The 22,484-nt window shown below is 36.9% G+C and overlaps 1 protein-coding gene across 1 annotated transcript in view; it reads right to left on the minus strand.

Annotated features, from left to right (window-relative positions):
* Positions 1 to 6,494: 6,494 nt before the first annotated feature.
* The window catches only part of FAM117B (family with sequence similarity 117 member B), a 29,343-nt gene continuing 13,353 nt past the window's right edge, over positions 6,495 to 22,484 (minus strand). Inside the window, exons 5-8 of the mRNA XM_021555405.3 lie at positions 16,787 to 16,930; positions 15,542 to 15,767; positions 14,580 to 14,700; positions 6,495 to 12,379 (exon numbers count right to left, since the gene is read on the minus strand). Of these exons, the coding sequence (XP_021411080.1) occupies positions 12,061 to 12,379; positions 14,580 to 14,700; positions 15,542 to 15,767; positions 16,787 to 16,930 (810 nt within the window). The 3' untranslated portion in view covers positions 6,495 to 12,060. The remainder of the gene's footprint in view (positions 12,380 to 14,579; positions 14,701 to 15,541; positions 15,768 to 16,786; positions 16,931 to 22,484) is intronic.

Consider the following 22,484-nt stretch of genomic DNA (forward strand, 5'->3'; position numbering starts at 1 on the left):
AAAAGGAGGAGGGAGTGTTTCAGCCTGAAAGACCAAGAGTCACCCAGCCTAAGACAGTAGTGCACATTTTCAAATGCTTCCCAGTCAGAGGCACGTGCATGATAATCTACAAAAGAGAGGAATAGCTGGCTAATTAATACACTAGCCACATGCAATGTTAGGATGAATCAATCCAGCTACAGCTTCAGAAGTCCCAACACATCTACAGAGATGAAAAGCTTTGCTCTGCCCTCTTATAATGACCAACAAACTTCTATGCCACCTGCAGAATCAGTAGCTCCAAAGCATGAAAAAATTTCTGCAGACCCTGGACTTTCAAATGAGAACATGCACTCATTTAAGAAATGCCAGTTGAAATCTAGCAGCAACCAAATGAGAACTTCACTTATAGAAATGAATTTTTCATCTTGAGAGTAGGTTATGATAGAGTTATCTGAATAAGTTTACACATAAAGACATTACATTCCACTGTCCTACTTTACACATTTCTAAGTTTTACAGGAGAGAAGACAACTAGAAAACGAAAGGAAGTAAAATTCTGTTGTGTTTTGGCAATTAAAATATTGAAAGAATACAATTAGTCAATTCTCAATATATCAGGTTAATATTCTGGGAATCTGGATCCCTTACTAAATCCTGATTTGTTCAGCACTGAAAAGACCAGCCAGAAAACTGAAAATACATTAAGGATTGGATTTAGAATTTCATAGTTTGAATGCACACTCTTCAAACATACTCGTTAAAATACTCAGCCAAATTGCTTTTTCTCAACAAAGAAAACAAGAATCAGAAACAGGCTTGGACTGAGTAAATTAAACTGAATTCTTGTAGACTTTCCAGTAAATCCCTTAATTTTTTTTTTGTTTTGAAATTTAGGTGAAATTGTCTTGTATGCAATAAATACAGTTCTAGTGTTCCTCAAATCTGTATTACTACTTCTGCTAAAAAAAAAAAAAAAAGAACCACCATCTCTAATTCTTACAATAATCATAGGTCTTGTAAAGCATGCTTTGTAATGTAAAATATGTAGTGTTCAGCACTACAATAAAATCAGAAAGGGATAATAGCTGATGCAGTTAATAATATCTACTGGAGCATTTCCTTAAGCTGCTCAAAGGAAAGACAAAATTTAAACAACTGGAATAAGTACTAATTTATAATAACTGAGTCACCACAGGGTAGCCTGTGCCTTGTACTGAATCTAATAGCTCCTATTTCATAGCATTTTAATCTTGTAGTTGACATCCAATTCACTGCTTCCCAAAAAGTTTTTAGCAAAAGTGACAACATCTGAATTTGCAATAGAAAAATGAATCAACGTATCACCTCTTGTCCTATGGATCTTTTAGACTCTCACAAACTCATTTTTCTCTCCTTGAGAGGACAACCACATTTGGCACTTCCCATTGCAAGCACTACACTACAATGTTAGCCAGCAGTACCACACTCTTGGCTCAGGGAGAGAATTTGTTCTTTACTTTGCATGCTCTAAGTCCACTACTACCAGAAAATGTACCAGTAAGAGAAGGGGAATAAAGTAATGTAAACACTCCTACCAAATAGCATTTGACACTGGCTGTACCCAGTCTCATGAAATGGAACTCAGGCTGAAGGATGGAGAAAACTTTCAAGCAGATTGCCTTCTATTGGATTACGAAATACTTATTGTAAGGAACACCAAGCTTGTACTTTATTAGGATCCCAATTCTAGGTGATCTGAAACAGTCTTTGAGTTACATTCAGTGTGTGAAGTAACTCCCACTTCATTGCATGGACCAATCAATTCAAGTTAGGCCAGCACTTCTAGTGTGTTGAGACAAGAATATACTTCAGTTACTTTGTTCGTCTACAGATATATCCTGAGGTCAATTTAAATATTTTATTATTTAAAAAGGTCTTATTTTATTTAACAACAATTATATTTTTTTTCTTAGCTGTCTAGAATAGTATCATAACTGTATCAACATGGTTCAGTATTTTTGCAGATCTGGATCTCCTTTCAAATCCAGATACCACTGGATATTCAGTGAACTGCTTAATATTTAGACAGTTACCCTATGGGCAGATATTGACAGTATTTTATTACAGTGGTCTTTAAAACAGACTCATTTCATTTTACTATTACAAATGGGTTTAACATCCTGCTACAGACAAATACCATCATCTGGTGTGATGGTGAACATTTAAGTTCCAAGAAGAACAGCATTAAAAGGATCCTACTATGAGTTTTAAGAGAAAAATCGGTCTCAAACACCTTAGGTTTGGGACATTTTGGAGCTGTTTGAAAGCCTGTTAAGCTGGTATAGTTCAATGCATATAAGATTTGATGTGATGCATCACAGAGGATAAAAATGGGGGGGAACTAGATCTAGCTAATTATTTTTTATCCCATGGCCTTCCAAAAATAAAATCCCTGGGGTTATGAGGCAAATAGTAATTCCAGGAAAATACTCCAGGGCATACAAAGGATTCTTTTTAATTGTTCTATCTTCAAGGAAATCACGTGCTTACAACTCACACCTGAGACAGCAAAGCTGTATTTGGGACATAAAAGCGGATGTGATGATGGTATCATTTCCCAATCCTGAGAAACCATGAATTTTGATTTTTCATAGAATCATGTAACAGATTTGGTTGGAAAGGACCTTAAAGATTATTTTGTTCCAACCCCCCTGCAGTGGGCAAGGACACCTTTTATGAGACAAGGCTGCTAAAGCCCTGTCCAATCAGACTTCCAGGGATGGGGCATCCACAGCTTCTCTGGGCACTTTGAAAGCTTTGGAATTGTTCTGCTGTCTGTAATGTCACAGGACCTTCTTTGGAAACAAAGGAGAGACTGAGCACAGGTTCTGCATTGTTTCTCCCGCAGTTAGAATACAAATGCAGTATGCCAAAAACAAGGCATGGTTGAGATCTTGATATTGCCAAAGAGACAGATGAAACACCCATCCAAACTAGGCCAGGATGAAGCCCTTTTATGAATTTGCCCATGAAATGCCTCTGCCTTAACTTGCAATTAACCAAAATTGCAGAACCAAAACCAGCATCAACCCTCTGTGGGTTCTAGTAAGGCCAACCCCATGGAGAATTACACTGCAGGACAGAGTTGGAAGATTTTTTTTTTTTTTTTTTTTTTTTTTAGTTTATGCAGACTCTAGCTGCTCTTGCATCTCTGACCCTGTCATTTCTGGCTGCACAGCAGTGGGTTTTAAAAGCTGTTTTGACTGGGGTTGTGGCTCTTCAAAGAGATTTAAAGAACCACTGGAAGTGCTGTGGAAGAAAAGAACAGGTACGTATGCAATACAGCAATACAGCAATACAGCTTTAAACAAGCAATGTAATTGAACACATATTTGTGAAACTGCTTCTTAGATGGCTGCATTTGATGCTGTCCAGAGATCACAGCGTAAGATCAGAATCAACCTCTGACTCCTGAGCTCCAGGACCTGCTGCTTCCCATGGGTTTGCCTTACTGTGTGGGTGGATATGGGATATTGGTGATTTAGGATGGCAGCTGTCACCTGCAGGAGAATGCTGCCATCCATGCTACTCTTGGAGCAAGGACAGCTCCCTGCAGTTCTATTGTAAGAAATTTTTGGAACTTAGCAAACATGTCCCCAAAACCTGACTATATGGGCTAAAGACATTGCTTACAACTTGAATCAAAAGTCATCACAAAAAGATCATTTTCTGTGTGGGGAAAGGAAATTGTTCCATTGAAACTGCAGGAACATGCTATAAGACAACCTCTTAATCAGGAATTAAATATCTATAATTAAAAAAAAAAAATCACCCCAGAACAACCCTAGACCAAACTGCTCTATTTAAACAGGAAATAGAAACAAAAAACTTCATCTCAAGAGAGAAGTAACTCGATTATCTGACTGCTCAGCCTAGTTTGTGGTGTCCCAGCTGATGTTAACTGTATTCACTACAGCAAATACATGTAATTTTGCAAAACTGCAAATCATAAACCAAATTCTGCTGTAGCCCTTCATCTTTTCTACACAGCACCTGACAACATCTTGCAGCTGAGCAGTGTTTTTATGAATCCTGTATATGGAAAAATATTTTTCAGACACGACTAAAATCTTGCAAATTACGAAAGATTTGGGCTAGGCCAGGATGTACCCTTCTTTGTTAATTTGTCCAGTACAAGATGTTGTAGGTCAAGTTCTGTCCTAACTTGTAATTAACTTCATAAATTTGAAAAGATGAAGGGCAAAGAGAACACATTCTTACCTGCTGCCTGCCTGACACACACAGCCAAATTAATTCTGGCAGTGCTCACTGTTCAGCTACTTGCAGTGGAGAAAACAGACAAACCACCCTAACAGCCATTTCAAATAGCAGTGAAATTAGAGTTTACAGTGGTCAGCTACACATCTGTAGTTGGAATAAGCATCCAGAACAAACCATGCAAACAGTTTCTTAATCAACAGCTTAATTACAGCAGTTACATACTCATGCTCCTAAGTGTAGGAATTAATGAACAGTGTTCCACTTTGCTTGCAGTAACAAGGTTTTAATCTACTACTAAATCTTTTCTTTACTCCAAGCAATGTCACCACAGTGTGAAATTGCTACTGACACCACAGACATGCTCCTATGTCAATGCAAGCATCAGTTACAGGGCCATGGCCCAGGTTACGTGAAACAAGAGTTCTGTAAACAGCCATTGCAGGAGGAGATGAATCAGGCTTGTTTGGCAGGAGTAAGACTTGACAAAAAGTACATGCAGTGGTGATGAATCCAGCCTATTTCAGGTGTGGGAGAACTTCACCTAAATTATCTCCTCCATCCTATTCTAACTTATGTCTGCACTACACAGCACCTAACCAGGACGTGTCTGCAATGAACAGTGCTTCTGTAAATGCTGAATACAGATGAAATAGTGTTAGACAGCAGCACTTCAAAAGTTTTGAAGTCTGGGCAGGATCACTATCTTGTACAATTTCCAAATGGTGAATGAAGAGCTAGGAAAAGGACAGCAAGCAAATATGATGAAAACAAGAAGCCTTGGCTTACAACTTCTATAGTAATTTGCTATGCAGTCAGATCTAACCCCAAGAAAAACATGAGATACCTGAGAAATCCTCCTAGCAGTCTCCTGCCTGATTATTTCGTACAGTCTGAAGAAAAAAAAAAAAAAAAAAGAAAAAAAAAAGGCAGCTATTTAACTGAGGAACATAACTGCTTATAATGAAAACAGTGAATCAAGAATTGGAAGATGGTCATTGCTCACCACAAAGATGCTCTTTCCAGTCTCTTTGTCTTCACAGATGATCTTCATTAGCATCTTAATGTCTCTTGCAGTTTTCCTATATGTAATGCAAGGTGTGAAGGTATTTTAAACACCAGACATTTACAGTAAAATCATCCTTACATGCATAAAAACAGAAATACTGGTTTTGTAATCAATAGTGAAGAAATAGTTTAATAAAGAATGAGGCCACAGCCTATTTAATAAAGAACCAGATCCTGTTCATCTGGAGACAGGCAAACATCCACAGACAACTGAACAGGTACAAGAGACTAAAATCTGAGAAAGCATTAAATTCTCTAGACTTCACTGGCTGTAAATTACTCTTTTGTATTTCAGCCAAGCATTTTCCTATTTGGATGCAAATTGACCCATAGTCTCTGGCTGTGAAATGCACAATATTGGAAACTTGATGTTGATGTCATATTTATTGTCCCAAACTGTTCCACTACTGAAAAATCACAAGCTAGCTCTGCCTCGAGGGATACACACTAGTAATTCTTCAGTTCTTCAAGATTCCAAGAAATCTATCTCTCCATTCTGAAATTAAATATAGCTGACAATGATTTTTCAAAAGGGGAATTGCTCCAAGCTTTTTAGACAAATTAGACCAAAATTTAATATAAGAGCTAGCAAAAAAACCCAAACCCAATAATTTATCTAGTTTACCACTTCTAGTTTAAAGAAGTTTTGGCTCCAAATTCTGCTTATGAAAAAAGATGCTTGTTTTGAGTAAACAGACAGATGTAGAACATGACACTATTTCAACAATCAGCCTAAGCAGCCTCCTCAGGTAGGTTTCAGCAGTTGCATTCTACTGAACAGCAGAATGAACCTACCAGCAGGAATGCAGGGCTTTTCCTCAGTCCTGTTATCACAATTTCACTCCCAGGAGAACACATGCTGAGTCCTTCTGTTTCCAAAACCCAGGACTTTATGCACTTTCCCCTATAGGTGGAATTATAGTGTCTTCAGGAACTGACCAAACTTACCGAAGACAGGGAAAGGCAGAATTTTCAGGACTGTTCTCCAGGATGCACTGGAGGAATGAGGGTATTAATTAAACAAAGATTTCCATTCTGATGATTTTTTTCCAAAAGGGTTTAAAAAATGCTTATTTCATTTGTAGTAAATGCCCACTACCCTCAGGGCAAATGCTCAGGAAAATCTCCAGACTGTGTGAACACAAAAATCCCTTGCTACTAAAAATAAATCCAAGATTAGCCCATAGTTTGAAGTGACAACTTTTTATTTTAGGCAAAAACAAACAAAAAAAAAGGCCAAAAACATTCCGCTATTGCAATTTGTAAAATTTTCACTGTTTTCAGTAGAAACAGTTCACAAGTCAGAACGCAATATTCAAATAACATTGTGCAAAATTGTACTGGCATAACTACACATAGCAAAAAGACTAGTGTAAATCAAGAATTCCATTGAAATTAGTTGAGCTGCTCCAGTTTTACAACAGTGTACATCACCTTAGAATAGGCCCTTTTTTACAGGACATCCCTGGAATTCCTCTTGCTTACAAAAATTGCTTTACATGCAACAAGTAACCTATCAGTACAACATAAGCAAGAACATCTCCACAAGTTATCACAGTGTAACAGAGGAAAACATGTCAGCCAATTTCATACAAAGGCAAATCTAATGGCAGTTTTGAACATCCTTTGACTGCTACTCTCAAAAATTGCACATTTCTATATAAGAAATAATTTAAAATGAAGCCAAGCTATGTTCTTAACTATCAGTACATTGACAATTAGGATGGATGGTGAGGTTTGTTTTCTTTCTTTAGCTTAGCAGATTTTCCAAAGAGAGTTGTTCCAAAAGTTTGTGTAATAAATGTTAATTTGCAGTGTTATCAGGCCAAATCCTCTTACTGCTACAGACCTGTCAACACTACAGGAGTCTCTGTTGTCAAATACAACTCCCAATGAAGAACTATTAAACACAGACCATACCTTGAGTATTTACTGATGACATGCAATGAAACCAAGCAAGCAGTAACTGGACTCCATTTCCGTTTGGAGCATTCAAAAAGAGACTGCTGTAGTTCAGCTGGGGTACAGGACTGGAATTTCACAGAACACTTGTGAGTAGTTAACATTCTCCCCCCACTTGACATGCAAAGTAACAGTTTCCAGATAATGCATCTAAGTCATTCTTTGTATAAACAGAACACTAAGAGTAGAACTGATTTTCAGAGATGCTGAATGCTTACAAACTCCAATCAAGAAAATACACAGATACATCTTGCAGTGATTGGTAACTATTTTCCTGTATACCCATATTCAGAAAAACAATTCTAAAAGAACTCTTTAATCACAGTAAAATCAATTGCTTTCCCCAGTGCTTTTCACCTCCCTAGGTTATGAAGGGCTTACCTTCTATTGCCTTTCCTAAAAACGAACATTTTTGGTTTAACATATATCAACCTGGCTCAGATCTAAGTCATCTGATGAAAGGGTTCACACCTGCACTATGGAATTATATGGAGAAAACACAGTCCTGATGTTCTTGTGTGTTTAGGTGCTTTTATTTCCTTCTTGCAGGTTATAGTAATCTCATGAGGAAAAGTAAGAACAATACACAAGCTTTATTCTGGAGATGCAGGTAAGAGTGCATCAATTCTGGAAGATAACGGCTTTGCATGTCTGTACATAGGAAAAAAATAATAAAAGGTTCTCAAAAATACCAGCTCTGCCTTCAATCAAGCAAATTAAAGCAGCAGACCTGTGTGCCTGCACACAGTTAATCACATGGAAATCAAGATACCCAAGAAGTCATCCTGCAGGAATGATTGCTCTAACTGCAAGTCTCTGGTGACTTCCTACACATCCTCCTTTGCCCTCTCAGCTTGATGGAGGAGCTGTCAAGTACTCAGCAAGGAAACATTTAGCAAGGAAATACGGACATCACTGGCACTGAGTTTCTGTAAAGACATCAGTCAGCATTTTAGAGATGGCAGGGAGAGAGAACAGATAATACTTCAGCAAAGAATTACTGTGGTACCACTGAATTCTCTTAACAAGCAAGGAGAAGTTTGGCCTGAGGCAGAGGAAAGGTTAATGGATATGACTTTGTTTCCTTCTTCCCAAAAAGCTCAGCCTCAGTGTTTTTCAACAGTCTCAGACAATGAATTCCAGGAAATTGTATTTTAGAACAAATCAAAAAATAGCCCTGAGACTAAACATACTTTATAAGAGCTGCTATTGCTTTATGTAAACCAAACACAGCAATAATTTACTGCCACAGTAAGCAATATTTAATTTTTACTCCCTTTTTTGCTCACTTGGGATACATACCTGAAACCAAGAATTTCTTTCCAAGCTATATGCACTTAAGCACTGTCTGTTACTTTTCCAAGTACTTAAATGCTACAGCATTATGGCACCAAGCAAGGAAAGAATAGCTGATGCAGGCCAAACTTTACCAAAGGAGCCCTCTTCCTCTGTGCCTTGAGTTTTTGAAAAAAACAATTCTAATAATCACAACTGTGACCATGGACTTTGTTACAATGAACTCCTTCCTTGTGATTTAAGTAGAATTTACAACTGGAGTAATAGCATTTAGTATATCTCAAAATCAACTGCCAGTGTTATTGAACACAACCACCAGCCTTTAAGTGTAGCTAGAAGTGTAGCACATCAAGAGAACAAGAATATCAAATGCATCAAGTTGTGCATAAAAATAGACTTTTGCTTTTTCTTAAGCTACAAAGTAGGCAATCAGGGAACTGACTAGGTCTATGCATAGTTAGGATTTTAAGTAAGCCAAAAGAATTTTAACTCTTTCAGTAAAACGGTGCTTGTGTAATGCACAGGTCAGCTCCCTCCAAAAATTAATATCCCACGCTATACATAAAAGAGTTCTTAAAAAGCTCCATGCACTCTCAAAGCTATTTGCAAATCAATTTAAATACTTAAGCTAACAGCTATGCTATAGCACAAGACAGCACATAAAAAATTTAAGGCCAATTTTTGTCTGCACACATCAAAGCTGGTCTCAGAACAAGAGTTGACATATTTTCTTAACTCTGAGTCTTTAGTGTGGATTCATAAACTTGAGCTGCCATAGCAATAGTAGAGTTGTCCTGCATATAAAAAAAGACTGAATGTTGTCCTGAATGCAGTTCTTTTATAAAAAGCAAAAACTTCACACATTTACATTTGGTTTTTATCAGAGCAGCTCACTAATTTGTACAGTACATTTTCCAATAACATACAAGGTAAACTACCAGAGAGATACTCGAGTCCTACAACAACAGGTGCAAAAGAAAGTCCTACAGTAAGAAAGCTCACTGCTGTTTGGGAGAGTCACAATATGATGGAAACAAACATCAGAGTGCATTTTAGTGAAGTCAGTTAAGTGTCAAGGCTGTAATAAAGGGTATTTGTTAACTTTAGCCCTTTTTAATGGTTCTTAACCATTGCGTTAAGATCTCCTAATAAAGTACTAGGCAGTTTGGCAACAATGAAGTTCTTTACACGCTACTGTTACAGAAATAGAAAACAGACTTAAAAGCACTTCCTTTACCTGAAATGATCTGGATTCAGTCACACCAGGGTTAAACAAACCTATTTAAAGCAGTAAATTTTAGACTTCAAATTGCACTGTAGTGTTTCAGAAGAAACAAATTAATATCCACAAAGCCTAGAAAAGAACTATCAGCTGGCAAAATTACACAAGTTTGATGCACAAAGCTGCTTATTTTTAAAGCTCTGCTCCTCAGCAACTCCAGGTGACTGACAATGTCAGTGCAAATCAAAACTGTTACTTCAAAACAATCCTGTCCATTTTCATAGGAAGGTAGTAAGCCAAATTATGCCTGTCTGCTAATTTAACAGGTGAAATACTTTCATACCTCCTGGTACAGTTTTAATTTAATGACTTTTTTTGCATAATGTTTTAAGAATACTATAAATTGAGAACTTGTACATTCTAGCATGATTTACACTTACTTGCTGAATGAAATACACTGCAATCATAGTTACTAAGACAGGACTCAAAGGAAGAGCAAATATGCATCAAATTATGATTATTATCTGCACATATATGCTGAATTTTTTCTCTAAATCAAAATGTTTGCAAGCAAATTCATCATATTAAGCACTGAACAAGACTGTTATATTTGCAGTATCATCTTTAAATAGTTGCCATTATGAGGAGACCTGAGAATACAACTGATCCATGGAAACCATGTAGATGGAAGTTGTGTAGATGCAAGCAGTGAGATCTGCTTGTGTGTAACAGACCAATATTTAGACCCAGAGACTGCCCACAGTGACACTTACTTTGAAATTACTGAATCTCTGTTAAAGAGGTACAAGATCAACGTGTTTTATAAGCAACTATGACACTGGTATTCAGGTCATTGCAGTTTTCTGTGTATCTATAATTGTATTAACTCAAACCCAAGTAATGCACTCAAGGAACACATGAGAAACCTCAGTGAAGTTCCTGAACAGTTTCTGTTTGCAGCTGCCTTCTGCCCCCCTCCACCCCCCACCAATTTTGCCTTTCATTTGAATTTCAAAGCAACTATTAACTGCCACATTATCAGGACAAACCAAGTATCAAAAAAATCCTCTGCTTTACATGCCAGCCTGAGCTGCTAGTCAAAAAGAGAGAATATATCTGCTGCTGTAAACTTCTGCATAACAGATATCATGCCTGACAAACCATCACCTTCAAGAAACACACAAACAACACTATGACAAAAGGGAGGAAACCATGCACAGATATTTCAGTATTATGTGGCCAGGGTCTATAATACAGTGATGAGTCATGTCACAGCAAATTTGTACCAAGAGTGATTAATGTTTCAGGCTGACTCATATGGATCTAAGCAAGCCTGTAAGAGCCAAGTATTTTCTGGAAGAAAGAATACTGAGTAAGAGGATAATATGCTTTTTCCCTACATCTGCACAGAAATTTTACGGACAAATAGGGCAAGTGCTTTAAAATGCAATTTTCCAGCCAATAAACCAACACAAGTAGGAATTCTGTGAAGGAAGGAATTTTAAGAATGTGACTTACCAGAAGCACAAATTTTTAATATCAAAAAAATGTACACTATATACTAACACTGTTTTTGCATACTCTTCTGTTTTAAAAGTTTCAAACGTATTAACTTGTTTTGCTTTTTTTAGGTCTGAGGCTGTTCAGCAAGGTCACATAATTTGAGACTGCCACAATAATTCAGCAATCCTTTGGTCCCATCAGCTGTAAGCCAGCCAAGTATAAAAGAACCTTCCCTACCAAAGGAAAAAAAAAAAAAAAAAAAAGAGTAGGGGGATCATCACCAGGAAACACCATCTGCTACAAACCAGAAAGGCAAAATTTTGTTACAAAATACACATTTTCATACAAAAGACATCTTGCAAAACCATCTGATTGCCCCGCCCTCTGCAGATCACAATGGTAAATGGGATCAGCTGGCTGGTCTTGAGACTTGTTTTAATGGGAAAAAAAAAGTCAGAGGACACACACCATCACAACAACTGGTCCTTTAAATGGGAAAAGATTACGATAGTCTTTGTTTTCACCAGTGTTTAAAAAATGCAGACAAGAAACAGAACCAGAGTCTTCAAAAGCAGAAAGTACACAGCATATCAGCTGCTGCATCTCCTGAACTTCCCAATGTGCTACCAGACTGTCAATTATATAAACAGTTTGATTTTGGCAGTGCCATAAATTGTTAAAACAACGCGTGTGTGTGATCAGAAAGGTCCGGTCAACTGGTTCCATTTTTTTCCCAGTAGTTGCCCAGAAAAACGTCACGACAATCTAAATTATTCTTCAGCTTCCTCAATACATCCCGACTGCTGGAGCAGAGAGGTCTGTGGTATTACTGTACTTGTTCCACGAGAGATCCTGTCTTGATCTGTGTTTGTAGTCAAGGAGGCCATAGAAATGGGCTGTAACAAGCCAGGCGTCATGCTGGAGGAGACAGTCAGGCTGTGTGTAGTGCCCTTAAGTGTGAGATCCTGTGTGGGAAGAAGTGGCTTGAGGATGCTGACAAGACAGAAAGCAGAGCCACTTTTTGGAATGAAATTCACTTTGTTCTTGTCAGGGCAATAGAAGGCTGGAATTTCATGCAATGGCTTTGGCCTAGAAATAAAATACACACAATAGTTTTATGGAACAATCAAATTCTGCCAATGGCAGGGATGTATTGCTGAACACATCATCAGAAACAAGTCAAGGCTTCAACTTGAAGTATTTCAGCTACTCAATAATGCCTTAATGACACTCACAGCACACAGCAAATGACAAGATGGTTTAAACCACTTGTGTAAATGTGCTGCAAGGCGACAGCATGTTTTTAGGGCAGGCTGTTTCCAAACCTAAGGAACTCAACAAACTTCATGCTTGATCACAAACCCTATCTGTGAATTAGCACATTCATTATATGAGAAAGTATTTTCAATCACGTTCTCCAGAAGCTTTCACAACCCAACCAGTTCTACTCCACATATAGACACTATTTATACAGCAAGCCCTGTGAAAGAAAGCTGGCATAACAATGGTCCTAACAGTGCCTATCTCAAAGAGGTTCATAATCATCTGGGGTTCCCCTATCCTACACTTTTGCCTTCTTTGCATGTTCACTTGAGTGTGCCCTGACTCTCAGCAGAAGACGACCCTAATCTTACTAAAAAACTCAGTGCAGAGAGTAAAATGTAGTTTTCCTGATCAAGTACCTATAATCTGGGAAGGAAGTGTGGAACACAAATCTAGATCCTGACTTGCAGTTTGCCATCTCAGCACAGAACTCAGCTCAAGACATGCTTTAAGAAAAACAGACCTGGAATGGAAATCAAGGATAGCTTAGGAATGCCTTCTGTGTTCTGACACTGCAATGCAAATCTACTTATAGTAGCCAAAATCTACTTCAAGACGGAGCTATAGAAATCTGCTTTCAAGTCTCTGTTTACTGCTTGAAAATAGCCACCAGAAATTTTTATTCACTTTTTGTTGTTGCCAGCATTGTCCTTTAGCCCATAACCTCTCCCTCCCTTCCTTGTGTTTGTAAAAGAGCCATGTTCACTTTGGTCTTTGTTTTACTAAGCCAAGCAAGCCAATCTTCCAGTATATTTTTGTAGAGATATTTTATACTGAAAAGTAATCCTGTTCATAAAACACCGTACATTTCCATGCTAGGCAATTCTCCCCAGTGTCCAGAAAATTCAACCCCACTTGTAAATTTTCTTCCCAAATGAAAATCCTGTATAGGATTTTCAAATAGAGATTATGTTAAACAAAGGTTGAGCTTTAAATAGTTACACTCATGTATTCCATAGATACATGGAATTCAAGTAACAGACATGAAAAGATGTTTCTTTCATGAGACTGTAGTGTCTGAGGATTGCTATAGCTATGTAGAAACTTGTGTAGAAGCCTGCTTCACTCTGTAGCAGAACGGTCCTACAATTACAAAGAGAGGACTTCCTAAAAGAAATGCAAACTGCAATAGAGTATGTTCTGCAGCAAGTGAATACTAACTACCTGTCAGCAACATAGTTTACATACCCTAAAATACAGACAGGTAACTTCAGTTACTGTAACCCCTCCCACATTGCTATGGGACAGACTGTAGAAACTTCTCAGAATCCATTTGCACAGGTCAGCCAAGCTAATTTTCTTTTTAACTGACATTTATACTAGATGGCATTCTTGAGATAATGTAAGAGAATGGTAACCAATCTATACTCCTTGTGTGACAAGATGGAATTTTAACTGTAGGTTAAGATTCTAGCATACAAGTGACATAAGGGTATAAAAGCCCATCTGAAATAATAATAAAACATAACCTCCCAGAATATTCTCAAAGGACAAAAATTGGCTTTTTCAGAATAATCAAAGCATCAAATATTCAGGGTCAAGTTCACTTCTCTGTCACTAGAAGTTTCACAACTACATTGATTTAGCTGAAAAGAATATGGTCTTCAGAGTCTAGATTACTGGATGTGCCTGTCAAGCTGCGACATACATTAGATGATGTTACAGTCTGTTATTACCTCTCCCCCTGTCTGATTATTTGAGTTCTTCTCCCACTGCCTGCCAGGTAAGAGACTCTTCTCAAATTATGCTGTTTTTTAAAAAAACATCAGTCAAGATTTTAACACTAAATTCCAGCAGGAAAATATATACAGATATGCCAATATATAGTCACACTAAAAAGCAGAGATCGGGTTGTTAGCATGGCTTTAGCAACTAGACTAATACCTTCTATCTGACATAAAATCAACAAAGCAATAATTAATCTAATGCTTAGATGTTATTTCTTATGTAGCAAAAATCAACTTACAAGTTTTCCTCAAAGACTTTCACCTTTTCACAGCCCTCAGGAGGTTCACGCTTGAACATGTAGCTGTTGTTGGGTTTTGGCGAGGTAGCGTATTTTGGCAAGGGAGAATTATTCCCGTTTTCTGCAGGAACAAAGTTTCTCATTATGTAAATGTGACACACTATAAAAAAACTACAAGAGCTACCTCTAAAAGTCCCCTGAATTCAAAGCCACTTCACTACCAATGTTATGAAATTCAACAACATTTTCATTTACCTTCAAAGCCTTCATTTGCAAATAAGCTTTCTTATCTCAATTCCTTTCCTTCTTTTGGTTTTTCCTTGTAACATTTTCAGGCTCCTCTGCAATCTCTGATCACTCTTGGACATTTTCAACTTTTAACTGCAAACCTAAATCTATGGTTCGGTACTGTCACCATATACACAAAAGAAATGGGCAGAAGCCATATTCTTTAAAAAAACTGAACTGGCTTATGTTGAATTACAAAATTTTCCTAGGATCTCTCAAAAGATTCCAGACAAAAAAAGAATATTTAAATAAACTAAATACTTAAACTTTTATGGGTATGTGCATAAAATGCTATAAGGTTGCAGATTTTGGCCAAGATCATAAAAAGTACCCAACACAAGCAACAGGACTACTGTGCTGTTTCACCTGATACTGTACATTCTTGCTTCCTCAACCTGCTTAAAATACTTGAATGATGTATTATTTAAAAGAAAATCTTTTTGGGAAGCACATTCCTCAGTCACATCTATGCAGCCTTAATTAATATGTGTGCACACACATAGAGCATTCTGAGCAATTTGGAAAAAATCCTGATCACTTACAAAAAAACATACAAAAAACTCTACATTCTACCATTTCTCCATGGATGCAGGGAACAAACCCTCTCTCTTACTGATGTAGTTACGCATGTTGCATAAGTTCAGCGTTGTTGAACTTTTAAAGTAGCACAGTACCTTTATCTCTGGAATCACCAAGCAGATCATCTGCAGAACATGGACTTTCCTCACTGCCTTCATTACAGATGGTAAGAAATGAGGTTGGAGACACTGACTGGGAGCGGCTGCTGTTGTTACTGCCTTTGTCCGCTCCACCGGGTGTTTGGGTATCAATGCTGCGAGTGCTGCTGCTGCGCTGCACCAATGGAGGCGGGGCACGGTGCCCGTCTGGAATATCTTGAGGCTGTTAAAATTAAAGGTATCAAACAGCTGCTCTTGTCTGGAAAGATATTTCTTTAAGGTCTGAGAGTCTTTTTGGGTTTCATAAAATCATTTGAGGTAGAAAATTTAATTCGTTACATGCAACTCCAAAAGAAACTAAAATATCAGGTTCAGAAACTATGGACAATTTCTAAGATTTCATATCACCACAGAATTCCTGAGGCTGGAAGGAACCTCTTGAGATTATCAGGTTTAACATCTCTGCTCAAGCAGACTCAGGTAAAGCAGTGTATCTAGGACTCCATCTAGTCAAGTTTTTAATATCTCCATGGACAGTGATTCCACAACTACTCTAGGCAACTTGCTCTGAGTTTTACACACCCTCATACATTAGAACAAGCAAACAAACAAAAAACCCAAAGAAAACCAACAAAAACCTGACATTTAAAAATTTATGCCTACTGCCCCTTTCCCCATCACTGGGCACTATTGAGAAGAGACCAGCTCCCTCCATTTCTGTACATGAGATACTTATACACATTGATAAGATCTGTGGAGTTGTCTCTCCTCAAGCCTGAACACTCCCATCTCTCTCAGCTTCTCTTCATATCAAAGCATTCTGGTTCCTTAATCATTCATAATCTGTATTTCTGATACCTTACTAGTAAATTCACCTTTAAAAACCATTAAAATAAAACAAACATAAAAAATGGGCAAATTATGGTTCACCTAGGATGGGGATAGCTCATCATGAGCAAAAAAGAATTACTACAAAAACTCTCAAAACAGAAATTTTGCTTTTCCCCATTTTATGAAGATTTTTTACTTAGAGGAAAAGGTTCAGATTCAAGCTTTAATTCTTGCATTCCTTTTACTTTCCAAGAGACTTTTCAACTAACCTTATTAAAGAAAATAATAAATAAAAATAAAATTAATTTCAGACAAATCTAATTTAAAAATTGTACAAAATAAAGTTTATGACTTGATCTCAAAGCAAAACAAAAATAAGTACATAGAGCAAACATGGTGGCAGATACATACAACAAGTTGCTCCTCTTTGTCTCCTGTCTCCTTAATTATTATCTCAATCTCTTGATTCAATCCTTCTACACTGTTTCGGAACCGTGACCCCGTTGATTTGGTAATAGGTATCACAGGAACAAGAGCACTCTTTGGGATGGGAGCCTAAAGAACCAGAGACAATAAGAAAAAAACATTGATTTATCTAGAAAACAAAGTTATTATTTCTACCCAAAAGTGACCCTTGAAACAGAACACATCTACACTTCAATATCAAGGATTTACACAAAACCATAGCAATTGTGTTCAAATAGATGCTTGAACTGAAGGCAGACATCCTGAATTTTGTCTTAAATCAAATTTCTAGCAGGAAAAGCTATATAACCTAGTCTCAAAATCTCCCTTGATATGGTCTGCCTCTAGCTTGACAGAGCTTTACAAGTGAAAATGTAACAGTAAAAATTTAAATGTAAGTAATTTTGAAGCCTTTAAAATACATTCACATTCCTCCTAAAGTGAACTACACCACAATGTCACATCACTCATTGTTGGACGGTAACCACATTAAAATGATATTTTAATAGAAATTTGTGGCCATCTGCAATAACATGACACATGCAGAAGGAAAATTATTCTACAAATGCAAGACTGCACTATGTTAAAAATTAAGACCAATGTATTAACTGTATTAAGACAGAATAAAACACTGACAGAACTTAGGGAGACTTCCACAGAAAGAATAAAATCCCAAGGCCAAATGTTAATACGTGGTTGCTTCAGAAGGAAGAGTAACAGTTTAAAAATCCAGTGTTTCAAAATATGCACAAAAAACTTCATTCTCAGAAAACACATTATTGAAATTTCCCAAAGCTCCCTTTAGCACACCATAACTTCTTGAGATTTCCCAGTCTCTCCATTAGCATCTGCCCTTGTGTTAAAAAAGTCTCCCTACCAGAATATTAGAAGATTCTGTACTCATTAAGCAGTGGTGTACTACAGGTAATGTAATACTTTCTACAAACATTTAGTGCAACTCAAAGAACAACACAACACACTTAAGTCACAGTAGAATTCCCATGTGAAATTCCTGGACTCTATGGCCTAGTGTGCCATGATTGAGAGTAACTCCTCTGATGACTGAAGGGCCAGCATTATCTGGTCTTCAAAGTGTATTTTTGTGAGGGAGTTTTATTTTAATTTCTCCTTTAAGTAATAAAACTACACAGACAGACACCAAAGCATTTTAATTTCCTGTGGACATTTTCAAAAACCACATAAAGCTTGTCTGGCAGAAAATCTACCTGAGAAAAATTAATGTAAACAAGATATTTAAGAACAGATCATAATGGAGACTTCTTGTCACAATCACAAATCTCTACAGCAGCAAAACTCATGAATTATATTGGTTCTGCTTTCCTGAAACATTAGGTTAGTCATAAAAAAACCAAAAAACAAACATCTTAAAAAAGACTTGCACAAGAACTACAAAAGCTTCTGTTCAGGAAATGCTTGTCACTCTGTTTCTGTCAACAAAAATGAAATATTCTCATAGTGGCCAAACTTAAAGAGTTTATAAAGTCTTGCCCGAAGAATAAAAAAAACACTAGAGAAGAGCACAAGAAAGTCTGAGGAAGGAAACCTGCTAATTCTGTTCCAAGCAAGGCCTTGGATCAACAATCCAGTAAACTAATACAGGTTGATATTCAGTCACAATATAAATACATAAGCACAAATTCAGGCACTAAAGGGTGTTTATGCACCCAGTTATTCAATATACACATTCATAGGACAAACTGAGCTTGTTAAAAAGTAGAACACAAGTATGCTTTAAGATTTCAGCAGCCATTAGCAAAATGTGGGAATTCTTCACCTTTAAATGCAATTGCCTACCACAGAAATTCTTAAGTTCATGCTACTATTTGAAGAGCTCAAAGCAGATTCAGTAGAGTTCAATATAGTTCAGTACAGCATGTTTCACTTCCAAGAAAAATAATATTCTGTACCTGACTGAGGATGATTTCTTAGCCCAAGGTGCTAGAGGGTGGAAAATGAATTAGTATTGTGACATGGGTGGAACAATCAGCCCCAAAACAAGAAACTTTTTATTAAAAATACTGCCCTCACAAAGGTCTGCAAGGACATGCAGGAATAGGCTACCAACTTCTGACTACTCATCTGGAATACCTGGGAATGCTGACATTGAAGGCAAGGTGCCAACCACAAGATAATAATTACTGGGCACACACAGGAACACATTGGCACAGAGTTTTCAGTTCTGAAACTTACAGGTACGGCATAAACTCACAAGGTAGGAAAAAAGGGCGATGACAAATCTAAATTGTTCACAGGCCTTTCAGGAAAAGCACTCTAAGCTCTTCCAGTTTCTCACAAGTAACACAACTTTAAATAGAATCCCAGGACTTGTGATACTTTTACATCAAGCCACCTCTAGGCTGAACGTATCATGGTAATTCTAATGTAAAAAATGAAATGTTCCACCTAGTGAGGTGATAAGAGTGTCACCAAAAAAACCCAAGCCCCTCATGCTGTGAACTGCATGCAGCTGATCTTAGTAGCAATCAATTGGTCAGACACTGGGGACACAGGGTTCCCAGGAAAATAAAAGGAGCAAGAGCCTTGATGGTTCGGAGTGCCAAGTAAAAATGTAATATCAGCCAAGTGCACTGAGGAAAAAAGCATTATGTTGGAAAAAAATAATCCACTTATTCTTCCATCTGGTTTCAGTTCTGGCCTCAGTTCTAGTTTCTCCCTTATACCAACACTGAGAACATAGAAAGATCCCATTGTTTTGACTCCTGTTCACAGATTCAGTGCCATGCAACTAATTCAAAATGTTCTCAGAAGCATCCTGAGATCACCTGAGTAGGCTATGACCTTTTTGCAAACTCCTCTTTCAGTTAAAGAGAGACAGAGGGAACATTCCTGGCACAATGGAAAAAGCACACAAACAAAAAACCAATAATTTGTTCTGAAAATAACTGTAGTCAACAGCAAGGACTTGATCAAGATCCTCCCCAACTATTTCCTGATTGTGAGCAGAGGGTCAGGAACAGCTAATAAGCTTATTCTATAGAGATTTTGTGGATTTCTTTCTTCACACAAACATCATATTAGAAAGAAGCACAAATAAACAACCAATTAGAAGTTTAGCTGGCAAGAACCACTAAAATTTTTGCTATAATTCAAGAATTGTGGTAAAGTTTAAGCAGGGAAGAAAAGATGAAATGAGGGAAGCAAAGAGGAAATAAATCCACTAAAATTTCTTCTTTTAACTAGAAGAGTATTCCAATTTCCAAATGTTAAACAGAGTTTACCTGGTCTCTGTGAAGAATCTACTGACACAATTTCCTAACACTTTTGTTCACCTTGTCAGGAATCCAACTCTTTGAGCTCAGAAATCTTTACATGACCCTTTAGAGTCAACAACACAAAAGTTTCCTTCAAGCTAGGAATGTGAAAGAAAATTTCTAAGTATTCTAATTACTAAATTCTAGTTTCCACACAGTCCTTCCCACAAATCCTGAAGGAACAGAGCTGCTGCCAGAAATTCTAGTTTAGCAGTTCTCAAAAAAAGAATGAGAAAACACAGGAACTTTGCCCTTGATGACTACAGTTACAGACTTTCACTCTGAGTTAAAAAACAGCTGCTAAATGCCATTAATCTAAACTCTTCAATTACTCTTTGAATCCTTCTTTAACTTCTTCCCTTCGCAAGTAGCTTGACACAGCTGGCACAAAATTCACCAAGAAAAACAATGTTTTGTTTTGTAACTTAGTACTGGAAAAGCTGCTTTGCTTGAATTTATATTTTATAGTTTGTTTCACAATCCCAAAAAATAATTATCCATGGCACAATATTTTATTAATGTACTATAAAATTTGGCAGAATGTAAAGACATCCATACCAGAAACAAAATAATAAAACTATTATGATTTTTTAAAAAGTTATATGCATAATTTGGGGAGGTATTTTTCAGAATAGCAGCATTGTTGCTCATTTTTGAAATTAAAACTCACTAAAATCATCTGTGCTTAAGTGGCAATACCTTAGCATTCAGAAACCCACAGGTTTGTAGAAATGCCAAGGAAACCTGTTAAAATGCATGTAATTCTACAGTGTAGTAAAGGGCCTACATCAAAAGTACTTTAGTATACCTTTTGGTTGAAGTTGTCCTCAAGTTCTACAAATTCAGATAAAACACCTTAAGTATGCTGATCTGTCTTTTGTTTTGGTTCGGGTTTTTTAACCAAAAGTTTGAGACGTTTTCTGTTGATTTTCATGAACTTTCTCAAAACCCCCTAGAAAAGGGACTGGGTCAGTTGTCTTTTTTCATTTTGGACTGTTCTGACTTGAGCAGTCACTAAAATCAGCAGCACAGTACACTGCACCCACGCTTCAGTAATTCCTAAACTGCTATGTCAAAAAATGTAATTCTAAAAAAAATCCCTAAATATTTCCAGCAGCAGAGAATTCAAACTACTGACAAACTGAATTCAGGAAGCACGCAAATCATGGCTCCTAACTAAATGTCCTACATCAGGGATAAGAAGTTAGGGTCTGAGACAAAAGGTGCTCATGACTTTTATACGAAGTAGGAGTTAAGAACAGAGTAGAAAAAATTCAAAACAATCTATTTTCTTATTTTCATTCTTCATGTAGAACACATTCACTCAGACACCTGACTTTGAAAGAAAGAATGAAAGAACTTGGCCTAAATTATTTCCAGAAGGACAGAATGACAGAAATGAATTTTTTTTATTAACTGTTGTCAGATTATGATATTTATTGAACAATTAAAAGCATTTCAGGAGTAATTGGGAATATAATTAGATTTTCAGAGAAGCTTCGCAGCTGAGCTACTTTCTCAATTCACAACATTGACAGTTTCCTAGTTTCTTTCAACTACACTACCTTGCCAAGGTTATTGTGAGGGATTTATTCTTTTTGTAACTGTTAAAAAAATTGTGTCTATCAAAAGTACATTCATTAGATACCAGTAGAGAGAGAAAAAAAATTTCCTTCTGAAAAAAAAAAAATCACCAAACTTTTCTATTGGTTTTCTTAAAGTTACTCAAAAACACACTTGAAAAAGGATCTGTGTTTTTGAAAGCCTACAAGTTTTTTACACCTGCTATCAATTGAGCTAAAAATATTACACCTCTGTCAACCTGACCTCATTAGAAGCCCTGAAATAAAACTGAAATTGCACGAATGTGGTGGCCTAACCATCTGTTTTCCTAGAAGGGATTATTACTTTAAGTCTCAAGGCATGATAAACGAGTTAAAAAAAAGAGAAAATCTTAAAAAGGCTGACTGAAGTTATGAAATGTGTAAACAAATAAGCTCATGGAGCAGCCTTTTGTCAGGTAAGTTCTCTAAAGCTCATCACAGTATAGATGAGTGTTTGGCAAGACAACAAAATTTGCTCAGAAAAGCTACCTTTTATTTGAGTGTACAGTTTTACCAGCAGTTTGCTCCATGCCATACTCTACATGCAAGTCATAATTGTCACAGCAACATGTAATGGAGAAGATGATCTATAGTTTTAGATTAAACTTATTTGTCATCTTTTTGTGGAACCTGAAGAATGCACTTTAAAAACCTTGCTTTAAGGATGAATTTAACTACCTGAAATTATTTGGAACTGGGAGTTTAAAGCCAGCTCACCCAAGTAACAAAAAGGGCTGGACCCTCATT

This window comes from Lonchura striata, chromosome 8, assembly GCF_046129695.1.
Source record: "Lonchura striata isolate bLonStr1 chromosome 8, bLonStr1.mat, whole genome shotgun sequence".
NCBI lineage: Eukaryota > Metazoa > Chordata > Aves > Passeriformes > Estrildidae > Lonchura > Lonchura striata.